This window comes from Lytechinus variegatus, chromosome 10 (assembly GCF_018143015.1).
Source record: "Lytechinus variegatus isolate NC3 chromosome 10, Lvar_3.0, whole genome shotgun sequence".
Classification (NCBI taxonomy): domain Eukaryota; kingdom Metazoa; phylum Echinodermata; class Echinoidea; order Temnopleuroida; family Toxopneustidae; genus Lytechinus; species Lytechinus variegatus.
The window spans coordinates 36,387,595-36,402,829 of NC_054749.1; the positions used below are offsets into that span (position 1 = coordinate 36,387,595).

At 35.3% G+C, this 15,235-nt stretch overlaps 1 protein-coding gene across 5 annotated transcripts in view; it reads right to left on the reverse strand.

Moving 5' to 3' along the window:
• Positions 1-2,622: 2,622 nt before the first annotated feature.
• Positions 2,623-15,235, reverse strand: part of LOC446201 (axin) — a 41,191-nt gene continuing 28,578 nt past the window's right edge. For all 5 annotated transcript variants that reach the window (XM_041617300.1, XM_041617301.1, XM_041617302.1 and 2 more), the window contains exons 7-11: positions 14,853-14,987; positions 14,187-14,417; positions 13,216-13,368; positions 12,171-12,371; positions 2,623-3,568 (exon numbers count right to left, since the gene is read on the reverse strand). In XM_041617300.1, the coding sequence (XP_041473234.1) occupies positions 3,436-3,568; positions 12,171-12,371; positions 13,216-13,368; positions 14,187-14,417; positions 14,853-14,987 (853 nt within the window). In that variant the 3' untranslated portion in view covers positions 2,623-3,435. The remainder of the gene's footprint in view (positions 3,569-12,170; positions 12,372-13,215; positions 13,369-14,186; positions 14,418-14,852; positions 14,988-15,235) is intronic.

Below are 15,235 nucleotides of genomic sequence, written 5' to 3' on the forward strand. Positions count from 1 at the left end.
TTCACAAAACAAGACTGACTTTCCATGTTCCATTCCATGAAGATAATGCATAGCTTGGGATGAGCTTTACAGACAAATCCTAATGTCATTTAATTAATCATCTTAATTTCAGTCATATATTCAGAATCATCTACACAAGGTTCCAAATATTTTTTTTACACCTTTGTCAATGGTTGTGATAATAAATATGCATACAGTTTAACACTACCCATTTACTGTGAGGATTCAAATATTCTGCAAGGGACAATGACAATCCATGAAGCATTAATATCTTCCATGAGGAATATTGGTGATTATCAGAAATAATTTAAAAGCTCAAATTCTTGAGATATAACAACCCCATCATGGTAAAAAAAAACACCTCCTAACCTCCCACATTATATATTGACAGCAAACTCTGCTAAAATTATTTTTTTTTATTGGATACTTTAAAAAATAAGAGCATTTACATACAATCTGAACCTTTCAAAAGGCTGTATGTGCACTAATATGACGTGTCTAGGGAAACACAGCTTTATTAGATATGTATGGTACATAGAATGATTCTTAAATTCAGGTGGGAGATGACTGTTACATATGAATTATGTGTGATCTGTAATAAACTAGCTACTAGAAGAGAATACATTGAATAATAAATAGCTTCCAAGGTATTATCCCTTTCATTTGAAGTGAATACATGAAAACTATTTGTAATCTTCAAGATCAAGTACCTTTAATTACATACAAAAATCACAAGTACAAATCTTCACCATTGGACCCATTTACACTGATAAAGTCAGGTTTTGTCTGTGCTTTTGTTGTAATGTACTTCTCAAGCTGGATACACTGATGGGAAAATGATGGGTTTTACTCTCAATGAACTCCAGGGATTTCTTTTGGCAAGATGTCACATGCACATCATGTCTATTTGGAAGAAAAAAAGATGACCCTGGTAGTATGCATTTAGGGATATTTTTGCTTACATGTAAATAAACTTCTGAATTGAATAGCACGTTACTTCTACTAACTGCAGATGATTCATTATGAGAGAAAAAAGTCTTTAGACAAGTAACCTTTGTAAGCAGAGGATCTTTATGGAAAGGATCATTTGATTAAGTTTCAATAGGGAATTATTCGAGGGATACTATTTTTAAGACAGGTGACTCTTAAAGTTTTACTTTATTATTTACTCCCTGAGATAATAATTAAAACAAGCATGACATGCAATAAGATATAACTTAAAAAATGAAAAAGTTACTGAAACTCATTGAACACCCCTTTCATTGGATGTCTTGACCAAAAATTGTTTTCATATTCCAGGATAATGAAATCTTCAATGAGAAAATACCATTTTTTACTGGTACATCATTCCTCCTACTAGAATTAGTTAATGGGTATAATCTTATGTTACCCCAATTACTTGTTATAATGTGCACTGAGCCAAACACCAGACAAAAACACCCTGTAAACTTATAACATTGACCTCATATACATATCATGGACTTGATATCTGCATTTTGAAAAACATTTTCAAATTGATAGGTGGAAAGGCAATTGTCAAGTAGTACGAGTGATTTCAAGTTTGGTGTTTGATTAAAGTTTGATGTTGACCTTTTGAGAATAAAACTAGTCCTACTATGAATCTCACTTGGTGTTGAGATCTCAATAATGTGGTTTGAATTATTTTTTGTAAATTCAAGATAAGGTGATGGATCAACACCTGTACTGAACTTGAAATGACTAAAATGAACAAATGATCATCACGACCTCATGACTTGGAAAAATGATGGTGAACATAAAAATATCATATCTCCTATGTTGAGTTTTATGGAAGTTTCAACACCAGTTCATCAACAATAAAATCCAAACATTTGGTTTTCTTTCCAAAGTGGATATCATATACATGTACTAAGTCATGTCACAATCTTGAAACACTATCCTCTGTGTGTGACATCACTTGTAATACATTTCACACTCATAATTTGTGTTTTGTTTAGCAGGAAACAAAACTGACAGTTTCAAGAATCACTGGAACACTTCATAAATTTGTATCAAATCATTTTATCCTATTGGTCATGAGGAAATTTGTCAGTGAAAGACACTCATCACTGTCAATATGCTTCCCGAAAAACAAAACGACGATCTCTAGTTTTCTTTCAAAACAATGGTGAAAAATATCCTAAAAAGCATGCACAAATCAAAAAATAAAACACAATACGAATAAATGTAAAAATGCAGCCTGACAACATAACATCACTTCCATAATGCATTTATAATAAGACCTAATAAACAATCTGAGGTAGGATGGTCTGAGATGTTATAAAGTATATCCCATCATGCTATTTAATGAGTGTAGAAGAATGATGGCATTAACCTGAATTCAGCAAAGGAAATGTTTTTTTTTTAGCATATAATCTTCAAATGAGATCTAAGTCACTCATCAAAGTTTAGAATTTGAACAAAATGAAGAGAGAAGATTTAAGACCTGATTCTGTCATTTGATAGTGTGGATAGAGGGTTTCCCATCATTATGGCAGATAGACTACTGTTTTTCAGTAGTGACTAAGCAGTATCATAGCATTGACAGGTAGTCATTTTTGTTTAAATAAGTTGCTTTCAGGTTGTTGGGTTTTTTTCGATTAAAAATGGCTCAGTCAAAATTCAAATTGTAATTCCAAAGCGCAAAATGTATTTAACAATCTGATTTAATAAAATATGGCACATTTCCCACAGCATCATCATACAAGGCATGAACACAGTTACAGATAGAAGTGTACAATTAATTCAAACTTATCCCATTGTCTAATGGAAGCATGTGATCTCTGTACAATGCCTGTGGGAATCACCAAAGTCAGGAATTGATGGGTAAACCTATTGTCTACTGGAACCAGGTGGTCATGTGTGTTATGTAATGGAATGATATCCTCCGACTCAACCCAATAATCAGTTAGATTTGTATAAATATCATGTCAAAGTATGTCAAACTTTGTATAAATATCATACCAAAGTATGAGCATGATTTAATTCAATGAGACCCAATCCCAATAAATCAAGATATATTTATAAAAAAAGAAGATATATTCAATATAACACCAGGAAACAGCTTCACCCTTCATCATGGTTACTGAGAATAGCAGGGAAAAAAACCTTGCTCAAATTCCTTGTGTTAAGTCGCCTGAGAAAGATGCTACAGTGATAAAATATCATCAAGTATAAAAAGTTATTACTATATCCTGTTTCATAAGTTTTTTTTTCTTGTAGAAAATATGTAGCTGAAAATCCTATCAAGTCCATCTTGGTTTTTCTTTTTGCCATATGAAGAAATTCCAATCCATTGTTGTCATGACGATGTATCAATTGATATCCAGAGAGGTGTGCATAGTTCATGTAAGTTGACATCCCTCTTTGTTACGTCATCTTGCATTTAGGATTGGTTTGGTTGCCATGGTAACATGTTTAGTTGTCATCCACTGACTCCACTTTGCCTACCACTTTCCCTTCATACAGAGGCAATACTGCATCATCGTCTACTAAGATCTGATGAACTACTCCAGATTCAAATTCAGTGCTTGGCATCTTAAATGTGTACCTGCATAGAAAATAAAGTCAAAAGAAAAGTATTAAATATCGAGAATACCATTGGCTTTTGATATAACAGTCGCAACAAGCCCCAGGAGGCTTCAGAAAAACATACATTCTAACTATATATGAAGGTCTGAAAGCAAAGCTTCATGTGAAATTGAATCCTATATGCCAATAAGTCTTTCTGGAATGAAGGATTCACTGAAGATAGGTATGGGAAAAGAGTCAAAGGGAAAAGAAATATACAGTACAATCAGCATATCCTTGAAATGGTGCATCACTTTAAAGTGATTACACTGAAAGAGTATAAGATAGGTTAAGCAGATGGCAGTGAAAACAAAGAAGGATCACTGAATAGCCATTCATGACAGGCTTTTAACAAGACAAAACCAAGGAGAGAAATTAAAACAGGTGATCAGTTGCTCAATCACATCAAGGGAGTGTTTCACAAGACATCTTGTCTCTGATTTTTCGCTGACTAATTTGCTCTTAGTCAATCAGATGCAAGGATTTTATTTAACTTTGGCAATAAAAATCACTGAATATTTGTGCCATGAAATACTTCCCAAATGATAAAGAGGAACTTACTTGTCAGGTCATGAGTAAATATGGAAGAATGGATTTGTGAGATAGAAGACAGTGAGAGAGGGAGAGGTTAGATGAGAGGGATAGTAAAAGAAAAGAAAATGGCCTTGGGTAAGGTTCAATTTCAAACAGATATCCCGCCAGCCAGTGAAGCAAGCAAACCTGCAGGTGCACTGAAAGACTGTATCATTCTATACACAACACAAGCTGCTTTCATACCCACTTCATACTCATAATTATGTGAAAGTTTTGCTATACAAATATTACATGAATTTAAAAGAGGAAGAACAAAGAATATATTCACAAGATTACACATATTGGCCCGTACTCTCAAAAGAGGTTTCAATTGTGTGTACCATGGTGCAAAACCACTGTTTATGCAGATATTTTATCGTCCATTGCGCTTCCTTTTAAGCGCCCTTTACGAAAAGCATAATTGGATTTTTCATGGTATACAATACATAATGAAATATAAGCGTAATTATGGAAAAAAATCTACATAGTCTATAGTTTGTACCATGGTAAAATGAAAACCTCTCTCAAGAATTAATGCCATCACATTGTCATGGCAACTTGGGATTGACTCCTAACTGGGGAAAGCACTTGTGGTGGAGCAAAAAAAAAGAGGTTAAGTATTGGATGGATGATGAGATAAGAGAAAGGAGGAGTCAGAGTAAAAGCACTTGGTATCAAAGGAATATGATTGGATAATGGCATTGATTGATACCAGAGGTTTTGTACTCTAATGCTGGTGAATCAAGGAAATCTAATGAGAGAATCAAATCCAGTAATTAGACACTTAACTCTTATCAACATAAGAATGGTGTGCTGATTACAACTGGGAATGGAGGATAAGCATGTACAAAAGCATACGAGTGGAGAATATATACGATTTATTACCTCTTAGAAGAAAAGGGGGAAGTGGTAACAGATATGAAAATGAGCCGCGATCGGCACTGTCACTGGCCAATTAGGGCAGGGGTGTTGGGTTTCAAGAGGTGAAAATTAGCTACAATTTCCTACAGCAGGAGAAGGCTTTAGAGAGAGGGCCATTGCGGCATAACATCAAAGAGACCCCTAGCGAGTGGAGCGAATTAGGAGGGCATGACAATCAGGTTACCACCGAGAGCCAGTTGTCACAACAACTTAGAGTTCACTCTCAAAGACACGCTGGCCACATCACCAAACCCAATTCACACAGACTCATTAAAAAAACAAAGGGGTGGAAAGCACAATCATTTCTCTGTCCTAATATGGACCCCCCCCAAAAAAAAATCATTAAATCAAATCAGTTAATATTTCCTTTAATTCTTATTGGTTATTAAAAAGAAAATCATATCATGCTAAGTAGAACAGTGCCTTAGAAAAGATTTTAATACTAGATTTTTGAGCTACTTTGTGATGAAATTAAAAGTAGGAAAACGGTTTAGTATTTTTTTCCCCGTGTAAAAGAACCAAGGTTGTGACCCAAAGGAGAAAGTCTGAAATGCTCTACAAGCCACACTCATCAGATGAAAAATGCATTACCATGCGGTCAATTACAGAGAAAGACAGAGAAAATGGCAGGTGAAAAATCCCACCACAAATCCAGACAATTCAAAGCAGTCACTCTTCCTTCCTCTCATCCAATATTCCTCTCTATTTTCCTCTCTCGGTTCTCAAAATTGAAGCCGCTTAAAAAGACATGTGATCAATATCTCTGAAGATGAGATATCAACCTGTTTAAGACTGCATCTAATACTGCATCTAATTCTCCAGAATGTATACGATTGGGATACATACCGGTAAATGACACCTTTGCAATTAAAGCAGCAAACAATGAATGAAGAGCAATAACAATATTGTCAACAAAAAAGTACAACACTTTAGAATTTAATTTAAGTTGAATATGGAAATAAATGAAATTAAAAGAATTATTAAAAATACACGTTAGTGCCTGTATTTGTAGTACTGCCAACAAAGAAGAATGATTTGCCCATTATGGTACCTTAGCTGTTATGGTACTATTAAATCACTCTTATAACATGACTCAACAGCCAATCAAACTCAAGGTATTCATGGTAATTAGCATAATGGCAAAAGTCACCATAATCACATGAAAGTCTTTATAAGGTTGAATATAATGTTAATTTGTTGATGCCATACAATCCTCCTCGATCCAAGAAATCATGGGGGAGGGGGGATCGGTCATTTGAACATGCTGGGCCATTCTTGTGGAATCAGTTGCCATATTCCATTCATAGCATTTCAAACATTGATAATTTCAAAATTGCTCTAAAAACCCATTTGTTTAAAATTGCCTTCCAGTAGTTTCCTTTCATTGTCATGACTGTGCTTCTTTTATCTTTGTCCCTTCCTGCTCCGTGTAATTTCTCTCTTTTTTTCCTTTTCGCAGCGCATTGAGCACATACTCAATGTGGATTTGGTGCTTTAGAAATACTATATATTATTATAACACAGAGCCCTGATCAGCATTTTCTGCAACAATTTTACTTTAAAGGATACCATAAAGATATATCTGGGAATAATTTATAAAAGGGCTTGTCAGAAATTTTATCTGACAAGTCCTATCAGTCCATCAGTGTCATAAATTTTTCTACAGGAAATTTGCACAATGTCATTTATAAACGAAGAGAAGCACAGTGAATTTTCAAGAAAAAATTAAAGTTAAATATACATCAAAGCCAGAAAATATATTGAACAAAATACTTGTTGACATTGCTGACCGTCCATATTTATGATTGATTGGATCAATCACAACTCTTTGTAAGACGGGTCCCTGATCTTGGATAGGACAGCCAACCATGTTTGAGCTTTCAGGAAAATGATTAGCAGTCTACACTGTTATTCTGGCCTGATATTATATAGGCACTCACTTGTATCGTGTTCTACAGTCATATTGATTGCACGGAGTTGAGGTCATTTTGACTGCATTTGGGAGGCCTATACAAGCAAAGCAGATGCAATTTCCCTGACCAGTCTTGGCTTATCTGTGGTGAAAGAGCAGTGACCCCTGTCTGAAGCATCAGAGCATGTAGAGTTCTTGGTTGGGTCAACTTGGGGAGAGGGATTAATGGGTATGATATCATATTTGCCATATAGTCAAGGTTACTAGTTTATTACAGTCAATCATGACACTTTCAAGTGATGTTCCAATGGTTGTAAAAAAAAGAACACCTTTCAATTGCACATACATGGATTCTGTAAATGAAACACTTGGACAAGAAATTCTACAAAACCGTGGGCAGTAAAAGAGAGAGATGATCAATACAGAAAAGAGATCTCAAGCAGCATGATTCTAAAAACTGTTGCTGCTGCAATTGAGATGTATGTATTGCATATAAAGGTCAACCAAGGAGCTTCAAGTCAATGAATTGCTTAAGAAAAAATGGCAACCATTTCTATTGTTAAAACAAAACAAAATAGACTTTCAACATCATGCACACAAACAAAAGAATACCAAGACAAAATTGACTTTAATATCGTAATGAGAAGAGTTTCTCTTGAAAATCAAACTGAAGGATGAAGAGCTGCATCTTAAAGCTAGCCAGAGGGGTCAGAGTTTAACAAGGCATGGGTGAAATATAGGAGCAAAACTGTCCATCGCAGTTCCAAAGATGGCCATCAATGGCTTGAGCATGATCAGAGATCCATGAGACATGCATGGAGAGTAAAGGAGACAAGACGACATCATGGTACATTAGATGTGACAATCACATCAAAATGACAGCCAATCCATTCATTCTTGACACCCTACAACCCTCAGGTGTATTTGAAGACACATTCTGGAGAGCAAGTATTAGCATGCTGAGAGATGGGCAATGTGGCAATTGCCTTCGGTGAAGCGTATGCAACGGTGAATCCATTATGGAACACCACTTCATACCCTGAGCAGCCTCTGGCATTCACGAATAAAAGGCAACAGTTTTACTCACTGAAGCAATGCACAGAAATGGTCCAATTTCCGATAGAAGCGACATCGCTCACCATGGAATGAAGAAGGCCTTTCATTTCCGATGTAGACTCTTCTATCAAAATAGAAAGTGTTACCTTGCAATGAAGCAGTCTCTTGCAAGACACAGTATGGTCTGCCAATCATGACTACTGAAGTATTCTTAATGCATAATCCACTAATTCACACCACTTCAATAGGCAATTGCCAAATGGACATGACAATCTAATAGCTTGTTCACAAGTGCCATGCGATGACGCATCTTCATCATATCACAAGAGTATTCTCAGACTACTTCAGTTTTTCCACCTGCAATTGTCAGTTTTTACAGACTATTACAGTAATAAAGAGAAGTAATGCAATTTTCTTATTCATTTTTTGTTTCTGAGTCTAAAGACACTAGCCAGGTTGTGGATCATGAATCAGCTATTTTAGTACATAGAGACAAGTAAGAAACAATCATGGTAAAACACATTCTCCCAACTTACATTTCAATACAATAAAGAATAAACCATTAAAAAAAATGGGCAATACCACAATAAAAACAAAACAAAAAAGTCCAAAACACCAGGAATCTTTTCCTCTCTAGGTGTTCAGTAGGCTCAATCATGTGCGGTAGACCTAGTTCTTCGAAAGGCAAGCTGACTGAACCTTACGGCAATGTTGATGTTGCATTTCTTGTGCTGACCTCAAAACAACACCTGAAAAGTACTTCTATTGAGCTCATCAAGGGCTATGGAATAGCTGCTTTAATACCTCCACACCATCGCAAGAATAGGACTCAAAACACTCATTTTCACTCTGCATGTACACACCAATGTGAACCAGTGTAGGAGCAGCCAGAAACAAGATTCCTATTTTTACTCATTCCTCAAGTTTACTTTAAGTTCTTCTCTAACAATGTAAAATCACTGCAAAATTATTTGAGATTTTGAGAAGTATCTACTGTAAATTTTACAGGCATTGTCTTTTGGGAACAATACAAGGATACTTCCAGTTCCCAACTGGTATAAATACTAGAATCTGGTATTTGTATGGGTGGAATTCCCGATCAGACAATACCAGATATTTTCTGTGATCTAGAGGGTATAAAAGCTTTACATGAGGGTCTCTTTTTCTGTGGGGGCAATGGGAATTTAGGAGAAAAGACAATAACTAGAAAAAGTGGGTTCATTTCAGTGCTTAAGATGGATGTTATTTCTGAAATACATGAATTCAAAGATTATTATTATACTGTTGAGTATATTTCATCCATAGAGCTCCATGAATTTTACATATATTGTTCATAAATACTGATTAGAAATATAATATGTGATATCAACAGGAGCAATTTGAATGTACATGTAGACCTATATTTTAGATTTAACAAGTTGCAGGTTGAGAAGTTACTGATAAAATGTAAATATGAAAGAGAAGGGAAAAATATTTTTTGAGATATATCTTTTAACCAAGATTTTCATCTTGGTATTCTGTGTGGATCTAGATTTCATGAATAATGCAGGAATATAGCAGTCAATAACCCATCAATATGTTAAGAGGTAATCCATTCTATCCATCATCTACCAAATACAGTGTACCATTAAGAAATGAAAGTACAGCTACAGTAACAGTCACCATTCTTACTGTACCAGTATCTAATTCATATAGTAAATAATAATAATAATTCACTCTTCAGAAAATGATCCTATAAATATAAGTAAAATCAAATATCAAATAACATTTCAAAAGATTAGTATGCCTTGCTACTGAATACCTCCAACAGGAAACAGATTTTTCTGCATGTTTTTTTTTATAATAAAATATCATTGATCTATTGCAATATAAATTAAGCTTCAAATTAATAGTGAAACAGGAATTATCACAATGTGCATAATTTCAAATAATACCATAACCCCATCCCCCCAAAAGGATTTGATTTATTCATGTCATTGAACCATGTTCCTCAACATATTAAAGATCTTATTGTATGACTCAAATTTTGAGGGTAGAATTTAGTGACAAGTATTTTTCAAATATCCAATTTATACCTTCTTTAAATTTCAAAATTAATCCCACATCAGTGACGGAGAAGAAGATAAACTGACATGATAAAATTAAGAACATAGACGTATGAAACAAAATGCATTACAACAAATTACGGCCTAGTATGTGGGTTCTTTGCTGTAATTATTTTTTTTCTAAGAGATTCTAACAAAGAATAAATCTAAGAATGAGTCAGAATATGGCATGCCGAATTGCCTAATGATGATTTTTTTTTACTGTTTTTTTTCTCACATTCATTCTCCTTCTATCCCTGTCCCTTCTCTCTCTCTCTTAGTGTGAGAGTATCTTGAACACACAGCTGAGCATGCTGTGTACAATCCCCACACACACCCACAGGCAGTGCACAATCAAATGTCAGATTACATGGGCGGTAGAAGCAAGAAAACAGGGTGAACGACCTCACAGTCGTTGCCCTACATGACGCCACACAGCCACCATGCCCACAGGGGAAGAGACAAAAACCAGAGTACACAACCAGAGAGACAGAGAGAAAGAGAACGAAAAAGAAAATAAGCCAGGGTAAAAAAGAGGAAGGGGGAAGAGAAAAAGGAAGAGAGAGGAAAGAGACAGTGCAAAAATCATATGGTGTGAAAGAGAGAAAGTGGAACAGATATGTACATGAGATAGAAATAGAGGTTATTACAATATTGTGAGACATTGAGGGATGATGGGAAAGAGAGGGGAATAACAGAAAAGGAGAAGAAAATAAGACAAAAAGAGAGAAGTGATATAAAGAAAATGGAAGAGAAATAAAAACAAGAAACAATGGGGAAGGTAATGTGATATTAAACTGAGAGATTGAGATCAGGAAAATAAAATCTGAAGTTACAAGCAAATTGGATGATGTCAATAATGACAAACAAATTAAACTTCATATAACTTCAAAATAAATAAATGAACCATAATGAAAGACATCCACCCCAACAAGGAAGTAGAAATCATTATAATTACAATAATGATATTAAAAATAAATACATGAAAGAGAGATAAATAGATACACTTTATATATGTACTCCTGATTGCATATAATGATCAATGTAAATCAAACATCCAAACCAACCCTACAATACTCTACATGTTACATGAATGCAGACTTTAAAAAAACATTCAAATCATTATGACCATTGAATTTGAAGAAGAAAAACAAAGAACACAGCAGATTGCAAACAGATGATCACAAAAAATGGACTATTATCCAGTATTATCATCTAACTTTCAAATCACAAACAATAAGTGATTCTGATCAAAGCATCAAAGTGGAAATCAATCATTGCACACATTTTCTCAACTTGATACTCATCATGTTACTGAGCTTTGACTAAAGTCATCCTTAAACTTGATAAATAAACTTGAAAATAGATAAACCATCCATACATCACATTCAATTCATTCAAGTATTGATCACATTTTATAGAATTGATTTTACATGACAATAGTTGAAATATCATAGATACATCAAACAGCACCAAGAAAAGAGAAATTGCTCTAGAGAAAAGTGCAGTCGGGCAATGACTTGTACAATCATTAGCTCTTTATCTTTTTTTCCCAGGTTGCCATGGAAATAAGAGATTCTCATCCATAATTCATTGCTTCAATTGTCATATCTGATCCTCAGCCCCACTCAATCAGTCATCAACCTTTAAAAGCCTGACAGAGAGATAAGAGCTTGGTGAAAAAATTGAGTTGTTTTGACTCAAGATGATGGGGATATTGGGAATAGGTGTTAAGAGAGTTAAGTACAGGGGGTGGGCAAGCTAGGGGTTGGGGATGTTTGTTTTTCTCTTTGGCTACTTTTCTTGCCCATCAGCCCAAATTTGCTACATTGTGTAGCAATTTACATAAAACCTGAAGGGGATTCCAGAAAAAAAATGACAGAGTAGGGAATGAGAGAGATAAGGAGAGGATAGAGCAGAAAAGGAGCGGCAATACACAGCAGACTTATATAATTCTTATTTAAAACAAAGGGAATAATTAAAGAGTGAAAAACTTAGCTTGTTAAATTAAAAAGGGGAATATAATGATTTTTTACCTGTAAGTACCCTTCTTTGAGATGAGAGCCTTGAACTGTCTCAGAGTAATCTCAGATCCAGGTAAGCTTGTCCTATATGGAATAGGATCATTACAGAGATAGTACGCAATGGTTATACTTGGTTGGACCTTCTTCTCCATAGTACCACTTGACGAGGTGGGCCGGCTTTTACTGGAGGAAGACGAAGAGGTGGGCCGCTTCCTGAAAATGGAAGACACAAGGAGGAGAAAACTCAGATTATGGGGAGCAGATATGGAGCATTGTGGCCTATTGGATTAATATCCAAACTTTGGAATAGAGGGTAATGGGTTCCAATTCCAGCCATGGTGTAATTTCCTTCAGCAAGAAATTAATCTACATTGTGATTCCCTCGATCCAGGTTAATGGGCACTCGGCAGGATTAATTACTTGAATGCAGCCAGTACTTGAAATGGCAGCTTGAGTTACTCACAGAAAAAAAAAACACTCACTGAATTCAGGAAAAAAATTGAATTTCATGGAAAAAGAAACGATGCTAAAACGATTGGTAAAAATGGGACTTCTTCTACTAGAGTAAGTGCTGCTTCAATGTGATGAAGATAAATGCACTGGTTGTGTGTGTATAAGGATGTGTTGATGTATACATTACCTAAACACTATTGTCAAAATTGTGCACAGATTTAGTCATAGACAATCACATAAGGAATGATATGAGAGGAATCTGAACCAGTAAAAATCATATGAGCACTAATTTGTACCAAAATTATATGACATACATTTAGTCCATATAATTTTAGTGTAGTAGGTTTCCTGGTACACCATATATCTTTCTTGTTCAAGTGTTGGTCCTGAAAAGGACCACCCAATCTCAACATTTCGACAGGTGTTCTTGTCATCCTCAGAACACACTTGTCGAAACTTCGAGATTGGGTGGTCCTTTTCAGGACCAACACTTGCCCAAGAAACCTACTACACTATTCTTCTTCGCTATGGAAAACTTAAGAAGTCACACCATATAATTTTGGTACAAATGGCGCCTCATAGAAATACATCTCAAGAAACTTACCCTCCAGTTGTAGGAGGTCTAGAGAGACCCGGATATATCTGGTTATCAGAGATACTTGTGGGCATCGTCGATCTCGTCTGACCTGACATTGATGATGACGGCATGGTAGGCATCATACCAGGCCTCTTCTCCTTACGAGGATCACTGGTTTTACTGCATAGGACAATCAATAAACACAAAAATAAATTTAGATACACTGGAAATTTTGATCGTGAGAAATGTTTTAATTTTCAACTGATTTATCATTGTCTAATGAAGGTACCACAAGATGAATAATCTTGTACAATAAAAATCATGTATTCACATTGCAGGATTTCAATCAGAAAGAAAATAGCTAGAAACTAAAATTATGGTTATTAATAATTGATTTTTTTTAATGTGGAATGAAATCGTTGAATATGAAAGAGCTTTATTAATTAAAAAGCTATTTTCTGTCATTGTATGCTATTATAAACCAAACTTAATGTCATAGTAGAATTCCCGTTAAACTGTGAACTAGACAGCATGGCCAAAATGGGTGGTTTTGGAAACTATTAGTAGAACCCATGGTTTATGCAGATTTCCTGTATAAATTACGCTTATTTACTGTGTATATTACTAAAATGTCCAATGCTGATGCATGCTCTTGTCACAGTGCACCAAATTGATGCCTGTCCAAAACAGTGGACTCATTAATAAAATAGCATACTTAGCCATGGCAGCAGGCATCAACTTGGCTCACTGTGACAAAAGTGCGCATCAGCATTGGAATTTTTATAATATACCTGGAAAATAATTTATACAGGAAATCTGCATAAACCATGGGTTCAACCAATAGTTTTCAGAACTGCCTTTGTGAATTCGGGCCAAAAAGCTTGGCAATTGATGGTAGAACAATTTTAACATCAGATTGCATTGGCTACGATGTACATGAAAAGCAACTATACAATCAATCATCTGGTTTTGTGTAAGGAGACCGTTATTGAACTGACCTGATCATTCTTTGCTGTCTACTAGACATATCAATCCTTCTTCTAGCTTCTTCCAAGACTGTCAATGGTTCTGGTGGTTGCATCAGAGGCATCTTAGGATCCTGGATGAAAGGTTGCTTAGGAAGGTGAGGTGAACTTCTCTTTGCCAGGTTAGTGGTTGGTGTATGTGTCCTTTCACGCTCCATTGAGTTGGGTCGGGATGTGTTATATTGGACTGGCTTCTTTGACATTCTGAAAACATCAAGGACAGGGTTACTATTTGAACATAACAATTAATGGAGAACTACATTATACTCGAGTTTAATATTCATGTGATAATAATAAAATCATTCATTCATGACTGGTAGAACACCTATACCAAAGACTTCTTTTAATATTCCTACGTCTCCTGTGAGGCAATTCATCATGGTAAATACCATTCCAGAAACCTCATATTCAACTAAAGCTGAGGGATGCAAGTTTTAAAAAGGCTTCAATCAACATGTTTACAACTGAACATTTGGCAGGATTTAATTCCTTGAAATACTTTAGTGCTGCAAAATGCCAGGCCAAAGCCAGGGTTATAATATCCAAAGTCCTAAGGAAGCACCTAGAGGTGTTAGATAATGTAGCATGCATTACACAAAAACTGGACATCAATATCACTGTGATGATAAGACTACTTACGTTGACATTGTCATAGTATTGTTATGCTCAGGATGCATTCGATGTCTCTGTTTATGATGCATAGGTTGAGTTGCTAACCTTGGATCAGGCTGTTCATCACCCTCTCGGATCCAATCAGCAACACGTTTCATGGAACTAAAAGAAATACCAGAAAAAATTCTTAAAAGCATATAATTATGATCATTTTTCTTGTCTCCTCCCCTGTGTGTTCTTTATATACAGGTTTGACTGGGTCAACTTAGAAATTTGTGCCTACATGTAGCTTGGACTCTCCTCTGCGTTGTGAGAAAATAATGCAGATATTTCCATCCATTGCAGTAAAATTGAGAACAAAAATAATTGTGGAATGGAATCTTTTGATATAACCATTAATTTACTTCATT